A 22,127-nucleotide genomic window follows, 5' to 3' on the forward strand; every position below is an offset into this window, starting at 1 on the left:
AATTGTGCAAATAATGTTGCTCACCTTCCACTTAGTAAAGAGTTCAGTCAAAAATCCGTGGACAGCTCTCTCAAAATAGACATCGGTACCCAAGTCAAACTCCCACATTTCTGAACTCATCTGGACGAATATGTAAACCATGCTTGTGGAAGAACGGAACACAACCTGGAAAATACCACTGGTTTACAAGAACATACTATATAACATTCAGTAAGATAATTAACAAATTTACAGATTTTACAATATAGTTTTAATTTTTTTTTTAGATTAACCCATTGCGGATCACTTACAAGTAAGGTGACAACCTCAAGTCGCAAAAGTGATCTGCTTTGAATTTGCCTCCTGCTTTGAATAGTTCTAATAATGTCTTGTAGGCTGTGTGAATTACTGAATGTTTTTAACAAAAATCTTTATTCAGTTTACTCAAAGACGTTTGTTTATGTAGAAGTCAAAGAATAAGCTGAATTTACTCTCCGCTATGTAGTACAACTGATCTACCTGCTGTTTTATACTGGTTTCGCATTATAAGGTATTTTAGGAACTATGCTGTTAAAAATGCAAAAACACAATTGTCCAAATTGGATCGTTATTTTTAGAGAGTACTGGTGAAATGAAAAATATCTTTATCAGAGGCGAAGTTTGGACTATAAAGTCCTCTCTACCACTTAACCTTAGTGAATATACGAGGGTAATTCGGAAAGTAAGATCCGATTCGCGTTAACCAGACAAAAGTAAGCGAGCAGCGAAATGCGCAAGCGTCCTGACTCCCGGCATGCATTATGCGCAGAACGACGCCATTTGCAGTGAAATCGTTGTAGTCTGCTGTTGTCTGTGCCTTTTTAAAATGTTTAAAACTATTGAACGTCCCGCCGAATGTGATATACAATCTGTGATACGGTTTTTGACAGTAAGGAACGTTTCAGCAGCGGATATTCATCGACAGATAAGTGAAGTGTACGGTCCAAATGCAATGAGTGACAGCAAAGTGCGAAAGTGGGTGAGAGCTTTTAAAGATGGACAAAGAAAATGTCCATGACAAACCACGATCTGGTCGGCCATCAGTGATCACCGAAGATTTGGTGAAAGCCGTTGATGAAAAAATTCGTGAAGATCGGCGATTCACTGTTCCTTCATTAGCAATAGAATTTCCAAACGTAAGTAGAACCACATTGTTTAAAATTGTTTCTGAAATTTTGGATTTTTGCAAATTGTGCTCACGTTGGGTTCCCAGGCTGCTTACTGAGGAACACAATAAAAGAAGAATGGGTATTGCTCTTGAATTTTTGATCCAATATCATCAGAAAGGTGATAACCTTTTAGACCACATTGTGATGGGTGAGGAGACATGGGTTTCCCGCATAACCCTAGAAATGAAACGCCAGTCGATGGAGTGGCGTCACTCGACATCACCGGTTAAAGTGAAAGCAAAACAAACATTGTCCACACGCAAGGTTATGGCGACAGTGTTTTGGGATAGACGTGGGATATTGGTAGTCGAGTTCATGGAGCGAGGAACAACAATAAATGCGGCCACTTATTGCAACACTCTGACTAACCTTAGACGAGCAATACAGAACAAGCGACGTGGCCTATTGAGAGCTGGAGTTTCGTTGCTGCATGACAATGCCAGACCCCACTCTGCCAACCAAACCCAAAATCTCATCAAATCGTTTGGTTGGAAACAGCTAGAACACCCGCCATACAGCCCAGACTTGGTGCCGAGCGACTTCCACTTGTTTTTCGCTACCTAAAAGAGTTCCTAGGCGGGAAGCGCTTCGACACTGATGACGAGGTGAAACAAGCAGTACAATACAAGACTGGTTATCGTCTCAGGCGGCGACTTCTATGACACCGGCATTCAAAAACTTGTAGATCGTTATGACAAGTGTTTAAACTGAAGTGGAAATTATGTAGAAACATAGTGATTGATGTCAGGAATTAAATAAAACAAGTTTTTTTAAAAAAGTCTGTTGTGGTTTTTTTTAAATAAAAAAACGGACCTTACTTTCCGAATTACCCTCTCAATATGAAATATTATAATAGTTCATGAAATAATATATTGTATAACTTTTTTAAATATATAGTTGGATATAATCACCGATTGGTACAATGTGACAGGTCAGTACCTTCTGCTGCCAACACGCAAATTATTTCGCACCCACTGAGACTCTGGTGAGCAAACATATCAACCCACAATGAGTTAACTGAACAGACAACATTCCTCTCACTTATAACTATATTTTAACAAGCATCATGAAATATGATCATAAATTTTCTAATCACATTTTTCATAGACCAAATTTTATTTAAATATCAAGTATTCACTAGTGAATTAACTAATTACTAGTGAACTAATAAACTAATTATTTAATTTGATGATGACAGATTGCCAAAGAGACGTTTCTTGATTACGTTGTTTGAATTACCCATGATTCATTGTATACTGGCAATCATTTTCGAATAATGTAAGTGTTTTTTCTTTTAATAGTTTACCTTTTAATCTCCTACATAACCCTCCATCTACTATGTGCAACCTAGCAGACATTAATAAGTCTACATAGTGAATTTAAATCATTCCATTTACTACCATATCAAAAGTTACAGGCACAAAAAGGGTTTTAATTACTCCCCGTTGCCTAATTTCTCCTAGTTTAATTATGTGTTATATGGAAAATTTTAATTTCTCTGCTTTCCTTAACAAGTTGCAGCTTCCACTGAATTAAAAATCTAAAAGTGTACTTTTTATTTGCCTATACAATAAGTATGTTTTTCTTTCAAGGTTTTACATTCATACAGTAATTTAGTCATATATGCTGACGATTCTATGCTATTAACTGCCAATAGCTCAGTGGAAAGTCTAGAAATAAATTCATACATTGCTGTTAACATTGCTATGGACTACTGTAGAAACAATGACCTGGTTTTCAATGAATCAAAGACGAAACAAATTTCATTTGGGAACAAGAAGGATGACATTTCAGATCTACCAAATCTTCAATCTGTCGCTCAACTAATTATCTTGGAATCATTGTTGATGACTAACTCTCTTGGCTAAATCATATTGATAACTTATGCCTTAAGCTTAGCTCAGCAATTTATGTCATAAAAAGGACGAAAGCTATAAGCACGACAAAAGCCACAATAACAGCCTATCATACTGTTTGAAAGCCATATGAGATGTGGCTTAGCGGTTTGGGGTGGTTCAACTGAAAGAAATCTCCAACGAATCCTCATTCTTCAAAAAAAGGCTCTAAGAATCATGGCCGGCTTGGGATTTAGAGAGAGCTGTGTGTGTTTTTGTAGAGGGGTATTCAAAGAGTGGAGGTTATCAACAGTAGTCAGCCTTTATATTGTAGAGTGTATTGTGATAGCTACAACTCATAATGTCCAACAGCACAAAGACATTCACTCTTACAATACTAGGCATGCCAATAGCTTTACTTTGCCGATCCACAAGTTAACTCTCTCTGAAACAAAACCAACCTATGCTGGAGCAAAATTCTTCAATAATCTCCCTGATGAGCTGAAGAAAATGGAAGGAAGGAAGTTGAAGAAAAGCCTGCACTCCTGGTTCTAAGAGAGACCCTTTTACTCAGTAAAAGAATTCTTGAATTGGAGAGCCGACTCGCAGAGAATGTGAAGACCTAGGCAGCTAATGACAACAAACCTGGGAAAAAGGTTAAGATAATATGTATTTGACGCCATTTCCTTCTTGATGAATGTGAAAATAAAGAATTGTCTTGTCTTGTCAAATAAACCATTATAATTATGTAGTAATATGATGACGTTTTCAGTACTATCAACTGTGACGACTGACATACAATGTCATTCACCCTACCTTGGTATCCTCGTTGATCACACCACAAGACACCTTGTCTCCGGACGCCCACATCTGGTACACCTGACATCGGTTGCTGCCCCCACAAAACTCTATCTTCTTGTGGAGGTAGACACAGGTGTTTACCTGTAAAAGTTGTCTTAATTTACCACAAGAGCCTCTTCCCTTCCTAAATTACTTCTGTAAAAGGTGCTATTTTGTGCTTACCTCTTTTACTCTTGGTATCCAAAATGTTTGGTGTGAATCACTCTTATACATTGTTCTTACAAATCTAACACATATAAAAACTTTACATACCTGCCATTTCAGTTAGAATCATTGAAAACTTCTCTTTTGTCACATACATGTTCTGTCAAAGGTTGTGTAAATGCAAACCAGCTACCCAATAAAATTCCTGTATGAGTATTATATCAAAATTACTGATTCACTGAATTCAAAATCTCTGCTGGTAAAAAAATGTGAGCTTGTGGTTTTGGGAAAATTCATAAATTTGACTCTCACTGGCAACAAAAAAATTATTGAATAATTTTCAACACTGAGATTAATATTGGTAAGGTGCCACTGTGGTAGTAGTAAACTTTAATTATTATAGAAGCTCACAATAAGAAGTTCAAGTGTGATGGCACCTGTTTAGACATTGATAGTCAATGTCATAATTGATTAGTCAATGAACCCAATTCAGTTCATTATTGATGATTGATAGTCATAAATTAAAAAAGATTTTGACAACTTGTTACATGTTGCACTATGTATCAAGGTTTGGAATCTATACTCTTCTTCAGATGTCAAAGAACCTTAAAACACAAGTGTGAACAAGCACAAAAAATGAAAACCTAATCAACATATAGCTAGTATCTCGCCATAGTCAAACTTTAGAACAGAACAAGCTGTTGGTTTCAAAACTAAGCGTTTATCTGAAAGTCCAAAACGGTCAGAAGATGCAAAAACAAAGTCACTGCACAACACCGGAGTAGGTGAGAGACTGGAGGTGTTCTATTTTTGTTACATATTACAAAGGCAAAACATCCATAATCCTATCTTTTCAATAGGTTCTAGTTCAACACTAAGCCATTAGAATAAACATCAGGACACAGGTGAAAGGATGCCGATGACAACATGAACATCCCTTCAAATTTCAGAGGATTCCTCTCTTACATTGATTTGAGAAATTTGATTGTTCTTATATTACAAAGATTATTTCTCAATGCTTTTAATTGTTGAGGTGAAGTATATTGAAATATATATATGCAAGTTCTAACAGAAAAAATCCAATTTTATTTATCTAAGAATTTAAATTATTGATATGCGGATTACAAAGTGTGCTCTTATTAAAATTAAAATTCTTATTTGACACTGACCATGTTGCTTTTAAGTCTCCACATCTCACTGCGACCCATATACTGGTCCTTGAAGGTGAGCTCTACAGAGTCCAGAGCGACCTTCACAGGATCCACTTTAGTCACAATCACGTCTGCGTAAGTACGCAACTGGAATGTAGTCGCAATCGACTGCTCCACGCTGATAGTCTCTGAACATCATATAACCAATGTTATCCATAATGTCCTTTAAAAAGTGACAAATCCTCCATACCAAAATAGAAAATTACCACAAATGATTTGATTTCTAAAAAATGATATTAGTTTTTTAATAAACAAAAAGTTATACCATTTTTACAGCTGATAAGAAAACTTGACTTCTACTCTGGTAACAAAAAGATTGCTGAGATACTAATTCCGTATTTTGGTCTCCAGAGCAATTGATGCAGTTTCCATTATGTACATAATTAAACATATATTACGAAAAAAGGAAGATCTTTAGTAAAATCATAATTCACCCTCCAAGTGCTAACATTGTACTACATGATTGGATCAATATTTACGGCAAACGGCATAACATCCATAAATGTTTACATTTTGCAATGTATGTTACTTAGTAATAAAGTAGAAAAATAGCACTATTAATTCATTCCCATGCCGTCTTTATCTTTTTCTAAATGCTGTCACTAGACTACAGATGATTTTAGCTATGCGTAATATCAACTAGAATTGTTATTCGTTATGCGAGTCACTCTTTATGCGAGTTATTTTGTTGTTGATGACAACCAAACTAGTTTGGGCTTTTGTTTAAGTTTATTTTAGATTTTTAGCTATTTTACAGGTAAAAAATATGTAAAATATATACCAACAAGGACTCTTTTGGGTGCTATAAAACTTTCCTATTGAAGTAATTGTTTAAATCTGCCTGATTTTTAGGGTTTTACAGAGGACACAAACAACACATTTTGTGTTCCTGTCCTTTTTTCTACAAAGTAAATGTTCAAGTTACATATGTAGATTTTATTTTTAATAAGCTTGTCTTCATTTTTATATTTTTAGTTTTTTTCAGTGCTTTTAAGTGAAGTGCTAAGCGAAAATGTGAAAAAAGTAAACACAATTTTTTTTTCTTCTCTAAAATATAGTTTATAAGTTTTCAACATACAACGGTAAGTAATTGTAGTTAACATTTTTCTATTCTGTAGCTCTTGCTGAAAAATATATATATATATGTCATACACTTTGTTAATTTTTATGTAGTTATTATATACTTTCCACATACGCTTGCACATCGTTTAACAAAAATTATAGCACTACAGGTGAATATAGCCCGCACTTGGAGGGTTAAGCAACCAATGCCAGTTTTGTAAAAGAAAGCTACTTGTCCAAGGAATACTTTGTGTTTGCAACCAAGACTCTATTTTATTGGTTACCTCTTAGGTTATTAATATAAATATGTTTTAAAGTAAACACTAAAATTTGCTTATCGGATTGGATTGTTTACATTATAGTTTGGAAATTTTACTGACACATCCTGCTACAAGCCAAATCATTCGTAAAATCAAAATTTCATGATCCTTTTATGGATATATTAACCCACTAATTACTATTAATTGTGCTATTATTTGTGCAGACACTACTTATTATATTGGTGTCTCAAGCCAGAGGATAAAGAACAGCAAAATCCTTAGAGCCTTGCTTTGTAACTTAAAATGTCAACCACAAGAAAATCACAGTCTAAAGAAAGAGAGCGTACCTCGTCCTTGGAGATCTTCTTTGAACGAGTTGATCTGTAATAACAGTCGGCTGAACTCATCTTCTGGGTGGTAAATCTCAACAATATCCCCCTTGCGTAATGTTGGAAAGTCTTTGGGGTTAATGATTAAGTCCTCCACTGAAATAACATTAATCAATCAATTTCTGATGAATTTAATATTGCAAGAATTAGCCCAATTTTTAAAAAGGAATCTAAAGATAAACCTGAAAGTTATAAACCCATTTCAGTTATTCCTGTAATATCAAAAATATTTGAGCCTTTGGTTTTTGATCAGCTAAGTGCCTATTTTGAGAAAAATAATCTTTTAAGTATTTTTCAATTTGGATTTAGAAAAGGTAAATCCACAGTAGATGCAATAGATAAGCTGGTGCAGGAAGTGCTACTAGCGTTTGAAAATGAAGTTTTTGCTCAGGCTATCTTTTGTGACCTGAGCAAAGCCTTTGATTGTGTAAATCACTCGGAATTATTGTTAAAACTTAAATACTATGGTGTTCAAAATTTGCAACTTGAATTTTTAAGATCTTATCTTTTTGAGCATAAGCAGAAGGTTCTAGTGAATAGTTATTGGTCACAGGTAGTTACAATTAAATATAATATCCCCCAAGGATCGGATTTAGGTCATCTTCTCTTTTTAATTAGTATAAATGACCTTCCAGCTTTTATTGACTGTAAATCAATCTTGTATGCAGATGATACCACTTCCCTCAACATTAATTCAAACATTGATGAGCTTAATATCTTGGCACAAAGTTCTTTGGATAAGGCATCGGGTTGGTTTAAAGTAAACAGTTTTCTTTTAAATGAAGATAAAACTCAAAACATAATTTTTACTTTAAGAGCTATTGGTATTGATAATAATTTAGATAAATATTCAAATCAAGTGAAGTTTCTACGAGTTCATTTTGATAAAAATTTAACATGGAATTCTCATATTGATTACATTAGCTCAAAATTATCTAGGGTTATTTTTCTAATTGAAAAACTTACTAATTGTATTGAAACAAATTATATTAGATCTGCTTATTTTTCTTATTTCCAATCAATTTTGAGACATGGTTTGATATTTTATGGAAACTGCAACAGGATAGATGAAATATTAATTTTACAAAAATCAGGATCATATGTGAGTTTTTTGGACCATTGTAAACCTTTATTTATAAACTTAAAAATTCAAAATATTTTCAATTTATACATATATGACTTAGTTTTATATACTTTTCAATATCCTAACAATATTAAGTATGCTGATCATAGCTATAATAGTAGGAGTAAGGCAAGTAGGCTTACTACAATCAATTTCTGCAGACTAAATAAAACTATTAATAGTCACCAGGTTGTTTCACTAAAGATTTACAACAAATTACGTAATTTAATAAATATATACCCTAAAAAAGTGTTTTGCAATAAATCTTATAATTGACTTTTGAACAATCCTTTTTACTCTATAGATGGATTTTTTGTATATCCCATATTAGTTTATAATTATATTTAAAGCTAACTAACGATAATTGTTTATATTTCATGGATGTGTTTACGTATGTCTTATATTTTAGTATTGAAACATGTAAATATTGACTTCGCTACTGGCTGTAAAGTGACTTTGTCGATGAGTGCAAAAACTTAATATGACAATAAATATTGTTATTATTATTATTAAATCCTCCACTGAAATAACCTTAATCAATCAATCTCTTTATTCATACTATGTATATTTTGCAGCAGGACACATCTACTGATATTTGTTTTAAATTAATTAATATATTAATGAATTAATCCTAATAAACTAAAACAACTTAGTGGAGTAAACATTACAGAAGGTATGATATTATATTACAATTTTCTTTTCAAAATTAAAAGAATATAATTTTTTTTTTTATGTTTCTATTAAAAACAGAGATCCTAGGAAAGAATTGTATAACTGATATACAGAGATTGTAAGGCCCCCTAGTACATGACCAGTGACAGGTAGGTTGTTCCTCCCTTGTTGTGAGATAGTGATGACATGAATTGTTCTGTATTGTCCCTCAAGTACATATATGCCTTGTACCCCACTAGCTCAGTTACTAGCATGACTCCACAGTCATTTACATATCTGCATCTTATCCACCAGCCCAATACTCTCTGAGAATCCATTTGGAATACTCCTTCAAAATGTTTCTTACTTACCGATAGCCCTCAAAAGATGACCATAATTCATAAAAGTCACTCAACATAAGTTATATGTTAAAATCCAACTACTGCACAGTGTCATCTACCACCATAATTTATTTCCAGTACAAGTTAACTTGATTCAGTTAACTAAAATATTTTTTTAAGCAATCTTATTAGGCTGAATCCAACTCCACCTTAATTTAGTATTTAAATATTACTGTTTTAGCCTGTGTTAACTCTGGAACTGGAATTTCAAATTCCTAACATTGGTGGATTGTTTTTGGTATCTTTCATATCTTATATTTATTTAATATCATATTATTTTACTTGTACAGGCTATTTTAAATTTTTATGGCACGATGATTTAGGCCGAATACAGTATAATAAGCAGTATAATAAGGTCACTAAAAAAATCAACTCATCAAACTAAATCATCAATTTCTATCCATTACAATCTTGTTTATTGAAATCTCTGGATCGGCACTATGAGCTGTCCAATAAAACTTTGTCTCACTTCTTTCTACTGCTCCAATTGTGCGAATTTTGAACTAATTAATATGTTTATAGAACACTATGATTAATTATCAAGAAACGATGATCGAGATACTAAATACCTGCTATATTCCTGATTGTAATATAGCCGTTATGTTAGACATAGACATAGACATACTTTATTTGCACAAGACGTTTACAATATGTACATACACATAGAAAACAGGTGCATCGTCAAACCTTATAAAAAATTAATAAGGTCAATTAGTATCAATTTACAATTACAGAGAAAATAAAATACTTATCCTAAAAACCAAGATACAAATCACTTTCAAAATATTCTTGTAATGAATAAAATGCTGTGTTCAATAGTTCATTTTTCAATTTTTCTTTGAACTCTTTTTGGTTCATTTCCTTATATGCCGCAGGTAAACCATTGTACAGCTTCAACCCCGCATATATAGGACTTTTTTGAAAAAGAGCTAAGCGATGGGATGGATATCTTAAAACGAGGCCATTTCTTGTATTATAATTATGCTGAAACCTGAGATGGTCTGGCAAAGCATTTTTTTCAAAGTGAATATAAGTTAAAATTTCATGGATGTACAATCCTATTACTGTTAAAATTTTTAAATTCACAAAATGAGTTCAACATGAACTACGTGGGTTGGAGTTTGTAACTATGCAAATTATTCTTTTTTGGATATTTAAAACATACTTGATATTTGAGGATTGGCCCCACAGAACTATACCGTATCTCAGGATTGACTCTACGTATGCATGATAAATAATTTTTATGGTATCAAGGGGGACACAGTCTCTCATATGCAAAAATACAAAAGATATTGACCTAATCTTTTTTACAACATTTTCTAAATGTACTTTCCAACTAAGGTTTTCGTCAAAAAATACTCCCAGAAATTTATGAGAAGGTACTAAATTTGGAACTTTTAAAGTTTCAGCGGTTTTCCTTAATGAGAATTTTTTTACTATTTAATTAATGTTATGTCACTATTTATTTGTCTTACTATCATTTATTGTTCCGTAGTTCTATTATCAGTCATTCTTTGTTACCAAATTTCTATATATTAACAAAGTCAGGTATTAGGCAAGCAAGGTATTTAAGTTAGTTAATTGTGACTGATTTTGTGATATCTTCATATTTATGTTTTTTTTATCATTTGCTAAAAAAGTCTAGATTTTTAATAGGCTAATCTGAGACACCAAATATATGCTTAAACTTGTTTTGCATTTTGTCATTATTCATTTTTAGTTGCATTAGCGACTGGATATTTTACAATTTAGTAAAAATAAAGTTTCTAGGTCTATAAATAAAAACACTTTAATTAAAAGAAATAAACTTATGTATGGGATAGGGGACTGTCTATTTTGCAGACTGTTTAATTGACTGGAAAAAGCCTACAGACTTCCAAGGTTTATTCTAAATGTGTTTTTCATGAAAAAAAACACCTTCATATACTGCAGACTGGAATCGACAGCCATACTGCTAAAGGAACACCGCTATGGGCAGTCTGGTGGTTTGTATTTTCAAATTATAAAACACCAACCGCAATAAATTAACAAAACTTGCTCAGTTATATCTGTATTTAAAATAAGATGTTGGTAATTCTAAGCAATATATGGGTCAACCTCGATTTTTCTCATATTACAATATATTGTTCCAATAGTCTGTTCCGAGTTAGTGAAAAATACAGGAGGCCTCGGAAGCGTGCCCCTCCCAAACTCGGAGCAAATCATAAAAAAAAATAATCACATGCCACTAGTGGGAAGAGAGACAAAGAGAGACAAGATTTCGAGTAAATGATATATAATTAATAGGTGGCAAACATTTCCATGCAAAATACAATTACTTCAGCACCACGGTGCACCGCGTAACTTAATAACTAAATAACAACAATCAATAGAATTCCAATAAAGACAATAACATAATAAATAGAAACAATAACATAATAAATAAATAATATAATATACTAAATAACATAATATCAGGTACGGCATGTAGGAAAAATTATCTTTAACAGGTAAGTGTTATGAACTGAGGGGAGGGAAAAGGTTGTAGAATTTCTAGGCCCACTATTTTTAAAAAGTAATTTGGTTTCAGGTTTGTAGCCAAAAAATAAAAAAAAATATTTAAAGCCGATTTTCGAAGGAGGCGGGGGCTTAGTTGCCTCCACGAATCCGAATTAAAGATGAAATCCTCCCCTTCAGTTCATGTAACTAAACTAAATACACACTACTCTTAACACTGGCCCTCCTCCAGATCTAATATCTGGCAGCGCTCGCTGCACCCCAATCCTCGCAAGTTCAGTATTAGAAAAGTAAAAAAACATTTTGGATCCAACCTTGTTCCAGGTGAAATGAATATGAGCACATGCACTCCGGTTGGATGCCGGTACAGGAGCACTGGCAGGGCGCGGGGCATTCAGTTTTGGTTTCAGTGGTTTCATTGGGCAGACTCGCCGCACCAGTCCCGCTGACGACACTCACGGGGACCCTGTAGAATCCCAACATAACCAGTAGAAATTCAGATCAACTTTACTACAACCCGAGAAATAATAAAAACTTAATTATGTTTGCCACAAAGTATAATAAAATATTTAAATTTAACAATTAAAAAAATAACAATCTGTAACTAACAGTACCTTTTAAGTATCAAAGACTATTTCCTAAAAATAACTCAAGACACCAAGTATTTTAAGATGCACTACTTGGTGACAATATTAAATATTACATAGGCTAGGACAGCCATACTAAATGATTAAGCGTGATAACATTTACTTGTAACTATAATTCGCTGGATTTTAACCATTATATTATAATAATTTACATTTTGCTATTAAATATTAATTGTAAGGTAGGCCTGATAATAATTATATAATTTACAAATAATAACAATACATTATTTCCCAAATAACAATAATTAAATAATAAAATCGAAATCATGAATGTTGCCACCCAATTTTGCACGCAACACAAAACACGAGGTAACAAAAATTTGCAAAGTCTGTACCGTCTCGCTTACACTAAAAAGACAAAGTGTGTACACGGAATAAATAATTTCCGTTCGCCGAACGGATCAGTAAGAAAGCGCTAGAGCAAAATAAAAACTTAACTAGCATAGTAAATAAATTAACAAATTTAGAACGTACGAAGACAGGAACGAACACTTAGCGACACGAACACGTACACGAGGAACACAAGTTACAAAATAATATATATAAACTACTTATAACTAATCTACGATAATATATGTCTGGGTGGGAGAGAAAAACCGCCAACTAAATAAGTTAAGAGAGTGCAAAAGAACATTTACCTGCCGAAAGTCGGAGAATTAGCCAGCCATGTGGAACGGGACGAGCAGCGAACAGACAGCAAACGCAGTAGCTTCTCCGAACGTGTCTCCGAACAGTCTGACCGCTCCGAACAGTAGCCGGTGCCGGTGCCGGTGAACAGCTGGTCGGTAAACTAGTCAAGGTCAACCAGCTGACCTCAACCAATCAGTCCAACCAGGCAGAAAATCAATACTTGACGGAGTGACTCCCCCACCGACTGACAAGAGTGGCCGAGGTGGGAAAATAATAGACAAAAAATAAATTGCCCAAACTGAGCCCCGGCTCAACCTCCCCCACTAAAAAGGGTGCAACCCCAAACAAAACCTCTCCCCCACTGAAAGAAGAACCAACAAGCTCTGGCACAGGATACGGGAAGTCGAGAACCCTAACAGGAAACGAAGTCCTGAGCAGGAGGCAGACAAAACACGGTCCTCCTGAAAAATTTTGAGAGGCGCCTCTCTTGGAGAAAGAAGAAAACAGAAAGAGAGTAAAACGACACCACAGAGAAAACCAGGGGTGATCAGTCCCCGGACACCCCCGCAGCCGCACCAGTATCCAGAGCATGACCAGAGGTATCACCACGGAAGGCCTTCAGATGAGAAACATGGGCCTTCCGCCACAACCTCCCCGATACGGGATCAACCAACTCAGCAGTAACTGGGGAGAGAAAACGAAGAATCCGGTGGGGACCTGTCCACCGATAGCAAAGTTTGGCTGCCCGTTTATCCACGGCCGAACTGACCGGATGGGCCTTACAAAAGACAAGATCCCCCACCTGGAAGGGGTTAGCAATACGTCCCTTATTGAATTTCCTCCTCACCCTTTCCCTAGACTGTAGGAGCTTAACCCTGACTGCTTCCCAAGTGTCACTTACATTGGGAGTACCAGGTACTGGTAGAAGACTATCCAGACTCCAGAGATTAGACAAGGGATCAGAAGGAGGACGACTAAACATGACCTGAAAAGGCGTGGAATCATGACTTTCGTGAAGAGCAGAATTGAAGGCTAACTGAAGCCAGCTCAGGTTTTCATCCCAGGTAGTTTGTTTCTCAGCGTGATAAGCGATGAGGGCGGCTCTGAGATTGCGGTTGAACCGCTCAGCATGAGAAGGCTGGGGGTAGTAAGGAGATGTAGTAACATGTTTGATTCCATGCCCAAAACAGAAGCGATGAAACTCCCTCGACACGAATTGTGTGCCGTTATCCGAGACGAAGGTGGCGGGCACTCCAAAATTCTGTAGAAGGCGGGACTTGAGTGCCTTGACGGTGAGCGACGCCGTGGCACTCCTAAGAGGAATCAACCAGCAAAACTTAGAGAAAGCATCCACAGCAACAAGCAGGGAGGTGTTCCCTGACTTGCTACGGGGAAAGGGTCCCACATAGTCAATGAACACTTTCTCAAGAGGCCGCTCCGCCACCTCGGAGGAAAGAAGTCCTAATTTGGTATTTTGTGCTGGTTTACTGACCGAGCAAAGATGACAAGCTCGTACTCTACCAGCAATGTCTCTGTCCATACTCTTCCAGATGAACCTATCTCTGATTTTAGCGATGGTCTTGTGAATACCTAAATGACCGCCCACGGGAGAAACATGAAAGTAGGAAAAGACCATCGGTATGAGGGCACTCGGCAGAACAATCTTGGGACCACCTCCGCGTCGGGCACGACAGCAGAGGACACCCTTGGACAAGAAGTAAGGAGAGTGGGCTTCTCCCTCCTGGAGCTCACCAATGATGTTTGACAACTCGGGGTCTTGAAGTTGGTGAAAGCCAAAACTCTCAAAGGCAGCAGGGAAATCCAACATCACAGTCCCACACAACGGTGCTTGAGAATCAACAGGATCGCTGGGTAGATGATACATTCTAGAAAGAGCATCGGCGACGACGTTTTGGGTGCCGCGAATGTGCTGCACCCTGAATTTAAAGGCCGCAATTTTGACAACCCAGCGACCAATCTTCCCGAGTTGTCGAGGATGGGCCAATAGCCAGGAAAGAGCCTGATTGTCAGTTTCCAGCAGAAATTCGGAATGCTCTAGGAACCTCCGAAACTTATCCATGCCGAAAACGACCGCCAGACACTCCAGCTCATAAATAGAAGATTTCTTTTCCTGAAGGGTCAAAGTCCTAGATGCAAAAGCGATAGGTTGCCGAGCGCCGTCGAATTCTTGAGAAAGCACAGCTCCTACAGCACAGGATGAGGAGTCAGTCTGCAAGATGAAGGGCCTACTAAAGTCCGGTATTCGCAGCACAGGAGGTTGGATAATGGCCTCCCTAAGCAGTTGAAAAGCACGTTCTTGATCTTCACCCCAAACGAACTTTGCGTCTTTCCTTCTTAAAGCGTTCAGAGGGGCGGCCACCTCGGCAAAGTCAGGAATAAACCTACGGTAGAAATTAACCATGCCGATGAATCTGGCAACACCCTTGGCATCCTTCGGAGGAGGAAAATCCCGAATGCCTTGGGTCCTGGCAGGATCTATAGATACACCCCTAGACGACACGAGGTGACCGAGAAACGATATTTCAGACTTGGCGTAAGACACCTTCTCCGGATTGACGGTAAGGCCAGCCCTACCCAACCTAACCAAGACCTCCTCAAGATGTTTAACGTGTTCCGTGAAAGACTCACTGTAGACCAGAAGATCATCAAGATAATTAAAGACATACCTGAACTTCACATCGTGGAAGATGGAGTCAAGCAACCTAGTTAACGTTTGGGCCCCCACAGCTAGCCCCATCGGCACAGATCGGTACTGATACAAATTCCACGGAACACAGAAGGCCGTGAGAGGACGTGATTCCTTCTTCAACGGAATCTGATGATAGGCTTGGTTCAAATCAAATATAGTGAAAAATTTGGCCTCACCGAACCAATCAAAAGCAGAATGGAGATCGGGGAGAGGCACTGAGTCTATTTCAATCTTGGCATTAAGTTTTCTTAGGTCGACCACCATACGATTTTTTCCATTCGGCTTTGGAACCAAGAACGCTGGACTGGCATACGATGAGTTTGAAGGCTCAATAACTCCTTGATCCAAGAGATCCTTGATGATACCACGCATAACCTCCATCTTTGGAGGAGCCAACTTGTATGGGTGGGAGCGTACTGGCTGAGTGTCAGTCAGACGAATTTCATATTCAATAAGATGGGTAGAACCGAGCTTGGGTGTGAGGACATCCGGAAATCTTGAGCAAAGCTCACGGAGAACCCCAGCTTGCTCCTCATCCAAGTGACCGAACGGGTCCCCAGGGGCAGAACCTTCCTCACACTCCACCTCACCAACCTGCGATGTCGATTTGAAATTCTCAGAAAAGGGGACTGACACTCGCCGATTGAATTTGAAATAAGACTGGCCCGCCTGAAGATCCAGCACCAAACCAGTCTTTTGAATAAAATCCGCCCCCAAAATACAATCCATACTCAGGTCCTGGGCCACAAGGAAGCTCCACACCCATGAAAAATATTCAACCTTAAACTTGATTGAAGCCTTCTTCGAAATTGGAAGAGGGGAATTAGAAGCAGTCCAGCAAGTTAAAGAAGACTCCTCGGTGTGCTTCACCAAACCTAACCTTGAAATGGCTTCAAAAAGACGGGAAGAGATGAGGCTACAGGCTGACCCGGAATCAACTAGGGCCTTATGCACTGAGTCTCCCACTAAGATATTGATATAAGGGCACACCGAAGATGCTGTCCTAAGCCGTAGGTTTCCCTTTTCCGCTAGGCTCGTAGTGTCCAAACTATTAATCAAATTTTTCGCACAGGTACTATTGTTTTGAAATTTTTTCTTAGACCTCGGGGGAACTTCAGAGAAAACCCCCCTTTGATCTAGTTTTTTGGACCAGTGCGATATCTCCTAGGACACTCCCGACGAGTATGACCTCGTTCACCACAGGCATAGCAGATGGGTGGATGAAGCCCACCAGAGTGATGTGGCCCATCCACGGGATTCTGTACGGCCGTGACAGCCCTGGAGGGCTGGATGGAACGATGATTGTTCCTCTCCGCCCTCTGCCGGTCAGCAAACTGCACGCTGCGCGAAGCAATGCACAGACGGTCCAGTTCAGAAAAGGTGGAAGGGCGACCAGCAAAAACTAGACGGGACCTCTCTTCAGGATTGAGACCCTCAAGAATGGTGGTGACCACAGTACTTTCGGGGATATTGAGCCTTAACACCCTATCAGTGTCCCTCACCTCGGCCACAAACTTAGCCAAACTCTCTCCGTTGCCCTGAGGCCTAAAGAATTTCTCCACACGGAGACGCTCCCTCAACTGACCAGGAACAAAGAAATCCAATGCCTCCCTATGAAAATCATCCAGGGTACCACCCCTCTGGAGAACTCGAACCAGACAGTCACCCAAAGGTGGCCTACAAAACGGAGAGATGACATGCAGGAAGCTCGCTCCCTGAAGACCAGGCAAGTCATGCAGTCGCAGGATCTCAGAAAGAAACCGCAGCAAGGCTTCAGTATCTAGACCATCCACCGTAGGTAGTCGCTGCAGCAACGGGGTAAGTGGGTTTGGGAGCTTGTGATACTGAACAAAGGATCCCGTCATCACAGCTCCCAGTCCTCCAGATCCAGCAGGCAGGGTCCCGTCCACACCAGACACCCCCGACGCCACGCCCACATCAAAGTCTGCAACAACTGACCTAGGGATCCGGCATTCACCCTTAACAGCCGCAGCAGAGTCAACCGCAGACAAGGTTTTTTCAGGAGCCTTTGCTCCCTCGTCCCTCTCGAGTACAGTCAGCAGGCTGTCCACCAAGGTGATGCGTTCCTCCAACCACTCCCTATCACCAGAACTGGTAAGCTTGGATCTAAGTAGCGACAGCCTCATATGTAGATGGGTAAGCCGGGACAAATACCTAGCCCTCTCTCGGCCAGTAGGCGGCGACTCCAACCAGTCCTCCTGACTATTTTCAAAAGTCTCCAACTTAGCCTCCAAAATAGGCCTCTGCTTCTGGAACGTCAAATCTCTAGGCCAGGTCGTGTCCAGTTCCATATTATCACGCAGTTGCTTCCGCATGGACTCGCAGTCGGAACCCGGATTAAGCCCACGAGCCAACAACTCAAAATGGAGATCCTCCTTCAGCAAGTATTCAGGCACCAGAGAGACAGGCATGATAACAAAGAGTAACAAAAAACTAACAAACAACACACTGACTCGAAGTCAACGACTAACAAAGCAATAACTAAGGCGACAAGTGAATAACTTAGTGAGACAACACTCTCAGCAGGGTCCCCAGAATTCCTGCCGTCCACGAAACACGTCAGCGAATCCAAAATACCACAGCAAAACACTACGCCGTACCAGAACAAAACCAGAAAAAAAAACAACGATGACAATGTATAACAAAAACACACAAGTAACAAGAATCCGAAAATAATAAACAAGTTTACACACTTCCTGTAGATCGGCGGAAAATAGCACAGCGAGACGGCACAGGCGCAGGAAGTCAACTAACAACTTCAACTCGTGCCTCTCACCACCAGTGGCAAAACAAAAACCCCGGGCCCGCAGAGGGTAAAAACACGTAACCACGCTCTGCTACCATTTTGTTCCGAGTTAGTGAAAAATACAGGAGGCCTCGGAAGCGTGCCCCTCCCAAACTCGGAGCAAATCATAAAAAAAAATAATCACATGCCACTAGTGGGAAGAGAGACAAAGAGAGACAAGATTTCGAGTAAATGATATATAATTAATAGGTGGCAAACATTTCCATGCAAAATACAATTACTTCAGCACCACGGTGCACCGCGTAACTTAATAACTAAATAACAACAATCAATAGAATTCCAATAAAGACAATAACATAATAAATAGAAACAATAACATAATAAATAAATAATATAATATACTAAATAACATAATATCAGGTACGGCATGTAGGAAAAATTATCTTTAACAGGTAAGTGTTATGAACTGAGGGGAGGGAAAAGGTTGTAGAATTTCTAGGCCCACTATTTTTAAAAAGTAATTTGGTTTCAGGTTTGTAGCCAAAAAATAAAAAAAAATATTTAAAGCCGATTTTCGAAGGAGGCGGGGGCTTAGTTGCCTCCACGAATCCGAATTAAAGATGAAATCCTCCCCTTCAGTTCATGTAACTAAACTAAATACACACTACTCTTAACACTGGCCCTCCTCCAGATCTAATATCTGGCAGCGCTCGCTGCACCCCAATCCTCGCAAGTTCAGTATTAGAAAAGTAAAAAAACATTTTGGATCCAACCTTGTTCCAGGTGAAATGAATATGAGCACATGCACTCCGGTTGGATGCCGGTACAGGAGCACTGGCAGGGCGCGGGGCATTCAGTTTTGGTTTCAGTGGTTTCATTGGGCAGACTCGCCGCACCAGTCCCGCTGACGACACTCACGGGGACCCTGTAGAATCCCAACATAACCAGTAGAAATTCAGATCAACTTTACTACAACCCGAGAAATAATAAAAACTTAATTATGTTTGCCACAAAGTATAATAAAATATTTAAATTTAACAATTAAAAAAATAACAATCTGTAACTAACAGTACCTTTTAAGTATCAAAGACTATTTCCTAAAAATAACTCAAGACACCAAGTATTTTAAGATGCACTACTTGGTGACAATATTAAATATTACATAGGCTAGGACAGCCATACTAAATGATTAAGCGTGATAACATTTACTTGTAACTATAATTCGCTGGATTTTAACCATTATATTATAATAATTTACATTTTGCTATTAAATATTAATTGTAAGGTAGGCCTGATAATAATTATATAATTTACAAATAATAACAATACATTATTTCCCAAATAACAATAATTAAATAATAAAATCGAAATCATGAATGTTGCCACCCAATTTTGCACGCAACACAAAACACGAGGTAACAAAAATTTGCAAAGTCTGTACCGTCTCGCTTACACTAAAAAGACAAAGTGTGTACACGGAATAAATAATTTCCGTTCGCCGAACGGATCAGTAAGAAAGCGCTAGAGCAAAATAAAAACTTAACTAGCATAGTAAATAAATTAACAAATTTAGAACGTACGAAGACAGGAACGAACACTTAGCGACACGAACACGTACACGAGGAACACAAGTTACAAAATAATATATATAAACTACTTATAACTAATCTACGATAATATATGTCTGGGTGGGAGAGAAAAACCGCCAACTAAATAAGTTAAGAGAGTGCAAAAGAACATTTACCTGCCGAAAGTCGGAGAATTAGCCAGCCATGTGGAACGGGACGAGCAGCGAACAGACAGCAAACGCAGTAGCTTCTCCGAACGTGTCTCCGAACAGTCTGACCGCTCCGAACAGTAGCCGGTGCCGGTGCCGGTGAACAGCTGGTCGGTAAACTAGTCAAGGTCAACCAGCTGACCTCAACCAATCAGTCCAACCAGGCAGAAAATCAATACTTGACGGAGTGACTCCCCCACCGACTGACAAGAGTGGCCGAGGTGGGAAAATAATAGACAAAAAATAAATTGCCCAAACTGAGCCCCGGCTCAAGTCAATTAGAAAAGGAAATGACTAGAATTTCTTGCCGGAAAGCAGTTATAGGGAGCAGGCAACTGCCAGACGGTCATATATTGCTTAGAGTTACCTATTAGTGATCAGGGGCACTGACGTGATCTGGGCTTCAAATTTGGAACTACTCGAGTTAATTTTTTTTCTAAAAGAGCAAGCAGCGCGAAGCGCTGAGCAGCGGGCAGGCATCGTGCATGATCCTTTTTTTTATTAAAAATTTTTGATAAATTGTTATTACATATTACAATATAATGTAGGTAATGTATGTAAAACAATTTTAAACACATAATTACATGCTGGAAAGCAAAGTAAACCAATATAATCCGCCCAATACAAAATCTCCGTAAAACTCTGGTAAAGTAATCTGTGTCATTCCTTTGGCCTGAATCAATTCAGTATAGACGAAGATCACGCACGATGCTTGCCCGCTGCGCAGCGCTTCGCGCTGCTTGCTCTTTTAGAAAAAAAATTAACTCGAGTAGTTCCAAATTTGAAGCCCAGATCACGTCAGTGCCCCTGATCACTAATAGGTAATTCTCGCGGTTACCTGCTCCCTATAACTGCTTTCCAGCAAGAAATTCTAGTCATTTCCTTTTCTAATTGACTATTGGAACATTATAATGTAATATGAGTTACCTGCTCCCTATAACTGCTTTCCGGCAAGAAATTCTAGTCATTTCCTTTTCTAATTGACTATTGGAACATTATATTGTAATATGAGAAAAATCGAGGTTGACCCATATATTGCTTAGAATTACCAAGATGTTTTAAATAGTGGTTTACAAACTTAAACCCAAGATAATGACTGAAAAGCTCCATGAAGAGACCAATGCTGAATTTTGTTAACCAATCGGTCAAAAATAAAATTTAACATGGTGATTTCATTTAAGTTTTCATATAATTCTAAAATTCTCAAATAATACACTATAAAACAATATCACTTTTAAACTCTGATATCTACACTTTTTGATTCAAGTGTAAGAACCTGTCTGCAAAATTTTGTTCCAATTTGTAGCACTAGGTGTTTTACATGGAAAACACATAGGCCTATTTAGACCTGCGAAGTTGAATTTATTAATGTAGACATAAGGGGTGCATACAAAGGTGATTATTAACTTTCATCAAAATCGAATTAGTCCAAGTAAACAGTTTGCAGATTCGTTCCAACCTGCAGGATTTGAATTTATTTTATTGGAAAACCCATATTTATGGTAAACAAATTTTTGTACTGTATGTAGGAAACTATACAAAGGTGATTACCAAACTTCATCCAAATCGGATTGAAGTGCCCATTCTGCAAAATGGACAGCCCACATAAAATTCGAGTTGTGGAGATGAAGTTACCTATTTGCCATTAAGGTCCAAGTAAATAAACAATTGAGATTAAATTAAAAATTTTAAATTAAATTGAAAAATTTAAATTAAATTTAAAGAATTAAATTAAATTAACAATGCATTGCAATTCTACAGTACCAGTTCTAGCATGACAGTGCACAGCTATTGTACAATACCAGTCCTAGCATGTAATTTCAAGAAAAAGTTGCAGTTTGCTCACAAAATTCTTTTCATAAACTTCACAAAACTCTCTAATTAAATTTAATACTGAAAATCATATATATTATGCTACATAGTACAAGTCTAATTAACCAACGATGTATTAAGTAATTAAAAATGGATTCAATACA

General features: G+C 37.7%; 1 protein-coding gene across 1 annotated transcript in view; it reads right to left on the minus strand.

Moving 5' to 3' along the window:
- Positions 1-22,127, minus strand: part of LOC124368209 (GATOR complex protein Iml1-like) — a 105,748-nt gene that overhangs the window by 83,240 nt on the left and 381 nt on the right. The window contains exons 2-5 of the mRNA XM_046825484.1: positions 6,908-7,045; positions 5,197-5,366; positions 3,839-3,964; positions 25-165 (exon numbers count right to left, since the gene is read on the minus strand). Of these exons, the coding sequence (XP_046681440.1) occupies positions 25-165; positions 3,839-3,964; positions 5,197-5,366; positions 6,908-7,045 (575 nt within the window). The remainder of the gene's footprint in view (positions 1-24; positions 166-3,838; positions 3,965-5,196; positions 5,367-6,907; positions 7,046-22,127) is intronic.

The sequence above is a fragment of the Homalodisca vitripennis genome, chromosome 8 (assembly GCF_021130785.1).
Source record: "Homalodisca vitripennis isolate AUS2020 chromosome 8, UT_GWSS_2.1, whole genome shotgun sequence".
Taxonomy (NCBI): Eukaryota; Metazoa; Arthropoda; class Insecta; order Hemiptera; family Cicadellidae; genus Homalodisca; species Homalodisca vitripennis.